The sequence below is a fragment of the Rana temporaria genome, chromosome 1 (assembly GCF_905171775.1).
Source record: "Rana temporaria chromosome 1, aRanTem1.1, whole genome shotgun sequence".
NCBI classification, from domain to species: domain Eukaryota; kingdom Metazoa; phylum Chordata; class Amphibia; order Anura; family Ranidae; genus Rana; species Rana temporaria.
The window spans coordinates 511,249,255-511,255,779 of NC_053489.1; the positions used below are offsets into that span (position 1 = coordinate 511,249,255).

The 6,525-nt window shown below is 50.5% G+C and overlaps 1 protein-coding gene across 1 annotated transcript in view; it reads right to left on the bottom strand.

The window, feature by feature from the left end:
* Nucleotides 1-2,389, bottom strand: part of SETD7 (SET domain containing 7, histone lysine methyltransferase) — a 50,689-nt gene extending 48,300 nt beyond the window's left edge. The window contains exon 1 of the mRNA XM_040331202.1: nt 2,223-2,389. Coding sequence (XP_040187136.1) covers nt 2,223-2,262 — 40 coding nt within the window. The 5' untranslated portion in view covers nt 2,263-2,389. The remainder of the gene's footprint in view (nt 1-2,222) is intronic.
* Nucleotides 2,390-6,525: the final 4,136 nt, after the last annotated feature.

Here is a 6,525-nt window from a genome sequence, read left to right on the forward strand (position 1 = left end):
ACGAGGCAGCGGACAGGAATGACACACGTACACACCATAGAGGGATAAGCTTTGTTCATATTTAATGTCTGAGGTTTACAACCACTTTAGCCACTTGCTTACTGGGCCCATATACCCCCCTCCTGCCCTGGTGAAATTTCAGCTTCCGGCACTGCGTCGCTTTAACTGACAATTGCACGGTCGTGCGAAGTGGCTCCCAAACAAAATTGTCATCCTTTTTTCCCCACAAATAGAGCTTTCTTTTGGTGGTATTTGATCACCTCTGCGGTTTTTATTTTTTGCGCTATAAACAAAAAAAGAGCGACAATTTTGAAAAAAATAATTATATTTTTTACTTGTTGCTGTAATAAATAGCCCAATGGTAAAAAAAAAAATCACAATAAGCGACTGGTTTGCGCAAAAGTTATAGCGCCTACAAAATAGGGGACAGAATTTTTTTTTTTACTAGTGATGGCGACAATCTGCAATTTTTTTTGGAACTGCGACATTATGGCGGACACATCGGACACTTTTGACACCATTCACACTGCGATCAGTGCTATAAATATGCACTGATTACTGTATAAATGTGACTGGCATTGAAGGGGTTAACACTAGGGGGTGAGGGAGGGGTTAAATGTGTACCCTGCATAGTGTTTCTAACTGTGGGGGAAGGGGACTGACTGGGGGAGGTGACCGATCTGTGTCCCTATGTACAAGGGACACAGATCGGTCTCCTCTCTCCCTGACAGGACGTGGATGTGTGTGTTTACACACAGAGCCCCACGTCCTTGTCTCTGTAACCGCCGATCGCGGGTGCCTGGCAGACATCGCGGCCGCCAGGCACGTGCATTGGCAACCTGGCGATGCGGCGGGCACTCGTGTGGCTCGGAGGCCGTAAAAAGACAGCGACCCAGAGATTTAGAACCACCCTGCGGCCGTATATAGTCGTACGGCCGTCAGGAAGTGGTTAAAGGTCCCCTTTACAATTCTACACAATCTCAAGACACCTCGTTCTAAAATGTAAAAAAACAAACTAGCAGCACCTACACCCAACATTAGAGGTAAATTATACAAAAATTATATGCTTTGTTCATTTTTCATGTCTTAGGTTTACAAACACTTTAGACCCAAAACGTAATACAGTAAAATGCAGCTTACCATCATTAGATGTGATGGTTGCATCAGTGTATTTTTAGTCTTCTCCCCTCTGTTTTCTCCTGGTGATCTGGCCAGGAACACACCCCCTGTATTAGGGCCCTTTCACACAGGCTTGTCCCGCTTTGCTCAGGGGGGGGGGGATCAATTTGTTAATCCCCCCTAAGCAGGTGGCTGACAAGTCCATCTCTATTCACCTGTCAGAGTCCCGCTCTCCTCTATGGGGAGTAGCATGCTTACAGTGTAGTAGCATGTTGGGGGGGTAGTGTAGTAGCACGCTGGGGTGGAAGGGGGGGGGGGGTAGTGTAGTAGCACGCTGGGGTGGAAGGGAGGGGGTAGTGTAGTAGCACGCTGGGGTGGAAGGGAGGGGGTAGTGTAGTAGCATACTGGGGGGGGGGGCTGCTCTGGCGGGTAGGTAGTGTAGAAGCATGTTGGGGGGTAGGTAATGTAGTAGCATGATTGGGGGGGTAGGTAGAGTAATAGCATGCTGGAGGGGGGTTGGTAGTAGCAATTTGGGGGGGTAGGTAGAGTAGTAGCATGGAGGGGGGTGGGTAGTGTAGTAGCAAGTTTGGTGGGTTGGTAGAGTAGTAGCATGCTGGAGGGGGGGGTAAGTAGAGTAGTAGCATGCTGGAGGGGGGGTAAGTAGAGTAGTAGCATGCTGGAGGGGGGGGTAAGTAGAGTAGTAGCATGCTGGAGGGGGGGTAAGTAGAGTAGTAGCATGCTGGAGGGGGGGTAAGTAGAGTAGTAGCATGCTGGAGGGGGGGTAAGTAGAGTAATAGCATGCTGGAGGGGGGGGGGGTAGGTAGAGTAGTAGCATGCTGGAGGGGGGGGGGGGTAGGTAGAGTAGTAGCATGCTGGGGTTGGGGGGCTCCATGTAGTACCAGTCCTCCCCCAGACCAGCACTCATGCCTCAGCTCCATGTAGACAGTGTGGCCCCTGGCTGGGCTCTGTACACATGGCTCCCCCCTCCCCCACCTCCTTCCAGTCACACCAGGATTAGGGTCACGCCATCCTCTGTCGGGGAAGCCTTGTATGTCCCTCCCTGGGCTCCCCTGGTGTATGTAGACACAAAGCGGGTCACCCACCTTCCACCGTCTCCTCCACGTTCTCCTCATCGCTGTCCATGGCTTCTTCTTCCTCCGCCGCTGACAAGCAGCAACTTACTGAGGCAGCGTGTGACTCGCAGCGCTCCCTCCCCGCCCGTATAGCGGCACACTGGCGCCCCCAGTGGAGATACGCCGCACCTGCCCTGGATCTGTCACTCTAAGTGTCTTATCTGGTGACATCAGCCTGTCATCTCCCACAATCAGCCACCCATCTCCATCACCTCTGGAGAGTTTGGGGAGGACTGGAGCCATCGTGCATTTCCAGGGGGGAGGAACTGGGCAAACCATATAATGTGTTTTAGATCAATGACAAAAGAAACAGCACAACCCCATAGTATAGCGTTAAAAAATAAAGGACAATTCATTGAAACATAGAAATGCGCTCCAAGAAAGTACATGTGTGTAGGGCATGGCATAAAGGTGACTTGGGCGCCAGAAATTACCAAGGGGCAGCCAGAGAACCTCCAACCTTGGTCACCGGCGGGGGATGAAGTATGTTGAAGATGGAGAAAACCGCTGTCACTGCAATCAGTGTTCATCCGGGGACTGGAACCCCCAATCTCCCTGTAGACACAGGACATGTTTCCAAGCCAGTTTGCTTCTTCATCAAGGGACTGGTGAAAGGGCTCACGGTCCACTTATCACTCTGGGGTAGATTCAGGTACCGCTGCGCACTCCGTACGGAGGCGCAGCGTCCCGTTTTTGCCCTGCGCCCCCGCAAATTATTTGCGCTACGCTTCATTCATGAAGCAGTAGCCACGTAAATTGCGTGGGCGCTCCTCAAAAATGCCCGGCGTAAGGGCGTGTAATTGATCCCGTAGGGGGAGGGAATCATTTAAATTAGGCGCGTTCCCGCGCCGAGCGTAGGGCGCATGCTCCGTCAGGAAACTTTCCCGACGTGCATTGCGGCAAATGACGTCGCAAGGACGTCATTTGCTTCAAAGTGAACGTAAATGGCGTCCAGCGCCATTCACGATTCACTTACGCAAACGACGTAAAATTTAAACTTCGCAACGCGGGAACGACGGGTATACGTAACACTGGCTGCCCCTGCTATTAGAAGGAGCAGCCTTACGCGAAACCCGACGGACGCAAACAACGTAAACTGCGTACGCAGGGCTCGCGTAACCTTGTGAATCGGCGTTAGTATGCAATTTGCATACTATATGCTGACCACAATGGGTACGCCCCCTAGTGGCCAACGTAAGAATGCAGCCTACGATATGACTGGCATAAGAGCCTTATGCTAGTCATATCTTAGGCTGCCGTCGGCGTAACGAGGTTCCTGAATCAGGAGCATTTGTAACCCCGGCGCAAGTAAGCAATTGCGCTGCGTAACTATGGTTATATATCAGACAGGAGGCTCATATCTTATGCATTAACTTTCTTTATTTAATGCCCATAGCAGACATTTTAAAAACTTTTCTATTAACTTTTAATGTAAGAATTTTTTAGTCAGTGAAACTACGACTCCCAGCAGTCCTTGTAATCCGTAGCCACGCCCAGGTCGGTGACCTCTATATAACAGACTGCCCGACTAAGATCCTCCTCTTTCTTTCTGCTCATAGCAAAAGATAAGTACTCACAACGAATTTTCTCATATATTTTACTATTATATTTGTAATCACTTCATAGCTGTTAGTGATTGTATATATATATATTTGTACTGTAATCGTTTGATTAGTGATAATAGGTAGTCACTTCATAGCTGTTAGTGAATTGTATATATATAATTGTGCTGTAATCGCTTCATTGGTGATAATAGGTTATATTGCCTATTTCCCTTTACCAAGCGTCTTATCCCCCTTTTTATTCCTATTTTTCTGACTCTGTACCTTTGCCCAGTTCTTCCCTGGGCTGCTGTACAGTCTCTGTGTACCGCCCGAGCGCCGCACTGCGCCGCTCTATCGAAAGTAAATCTCCTTCTTTTTTCCCTCAGAATGTGCTGGTGCGTCAGACTACCTCACTGAGGCGTCGCGCCATTTTTTCCTTTCCTCCCCGTCTTTCCCGCGCGCCGCGGGGGGGAGGGACTCGCCTCCCCCTCACTTTTTCCTCAGACAAGATTCGTCCGCTCTCCTCAGCGCTGGATGAGGGAAGGGCGGCCAATCGGAGGAGAGTCACAGGACATGTGACTCCCTCTCTGCTCAGGCAGCTAGTGTAGGCTTCCTCCTCACGCTGCAACGTCAGTCCCTGCACTGACGGTGGTGAGGAGAGAGCCTGGTACTGTAGATTACCCCCTGTTCTGCCTTTAGCAATTCTTCACCTGTTGATACTATTGCCTTATTGTTACTATAGCCTACTCTTACTATATCCTATTCCTATTGATATATATACATATATATATAGAGCGGCAGCATGTCTGCCCCTACCGATCCAATTGAGGATGACACCAATAGGGACACAGCCCCAGCCCTGAATGCTGCCCAGATTCAGGAGCTAATTAATAAATCCATTCTGGCTGCCCTGACCTCTGCTGCCTCCTCCAGGGTCTATATACCCATGACCCCACAATTACCGACGCCGCAAGGCGACGAACCACCGACCAAGAAAGGCAAAGCCACTCAGAAGAGAAAACACACTCTGGCGGTGATTGACTCCCCGGCAGGGGAAGGAAACAATATGCCTCAGGTAAACCCTAACACGGCTTACCAACCCCAGCATCAGACGCACTCAAATAGACCCCTGGACCCCAGGGAGATACAATTTAAAGGGTTTAAGGCCGCAAGAAGGGCCAAACCGGACTCATATATTGACTCTCCACAAGAGGATTCTGATGACCCCTTAGAGGGATCGGATGAGTCAGAGCCGGATTTATATGAGGACGATGCTGGGGAGACGGCGCTCACTAGAGCTGCCACCCCTGCCACGCAGGGAGATATTCTCCTAGACTCCCTAGGAGAACCGTTCTTTGATCCAAACGCTATCAGTCACCCGCGTTCTGGAGAATGGACCCCTCTACCAGAGGTTAATCAATACATAGAACTATGGGCTAGAAAATCCCTCTACAGGGTTAGTCGCAACAAACTTAGGGCTGAATGCCCCAGACCCCTCATACCCAATAAAGTGGTGACTACCCCTGAGATAGACCCCATTTTAACTAAATATTTGATGAAATCTGGCAAATTCCAGAGAAAAGGGGTAGAACGATCATTCCGATCCATTCAAGATCGTGTTCTAGACATGATGGGCCCCCTGACCAAGATTCTCAATCTTTCGGAACAGGCGGCAGCATTCGGGCAACCGGTCGACCTACAACAGCTGAGAGGCTGGGCGCAAAGGGCAATATGCCTGGCTGGCACTGCCAATACGGCATGCTCGATCGAAAGACGCCGATCTATACTGATGCGTCTGGATCCCCAATTAGCCCACCTGGCGGAGTCAGAACCCGGACCGTCGGCGGACGGCATGTTATTTGGAGACTCTTTATTAAAAGATGTCAACAAATTTGTGGGCCTTTTTACGAGCCTGGACAAGGCTCAAAATTCCTTGAGGAAAGCCGGGACCCCCAAGGTTTTTAACAGGGCCGGCAGAAACAGAGGCCGCTCTGCCGGCCGTGCCCCATCCTACAGGCCACAAAATAGAGCCCCAGTACAGTACCAGTACCCGCAGGCTCAATCCTACGCCGCTCCAGTGGCACAACCTGCCCCCTTCTTTCCACCACGAGGCAGACCATGGCGAGGACGAGGGGGACGAGGTTACCCACGATCCCGACCTCCCACCGGTGAGTATGATGCACACACCACTCATTCACATTCCTGTGGGGGGACGTCTCAGGTATTTTACCCACGCCTGGTCTGCGATTACGGCAGACGCGTGGATATTACACACTGTAACGGGGTTCGCTGTGGACATCATAGCACCACCACCACTCAATGTTATACCTCCACCCATCCGCTTCGCAAACCAGAACGTTGCTCTAATAGACAACGAACTGCGAGATTTACTGGCCAAACAGGCAATCATAGAGGTGGACCATTGCTCCCCAGGATTCATCAGCAATATATTTCTAGTACACAAAAAAGACGGCGGTTATCGCCCAGTAATCAACCTCAGGGAGTTGAACCAATATGTCGTATACCGACATTTCAAAATGGAAGGTATACACTTCCTCCGAGACCTCCTACACCCAGGGGACTGGCTCGTGAAAGTAGACTTGAAAGATGCCTACCTTACGGTCCCCATACACCCAGAATCGCAACACCTCTTACGATTCCTATGGAGGAGCAAGATGTGGCAATTCACTTGCCTTCCATTCGGACTATCGTCCGCCCCATGGTGTTTC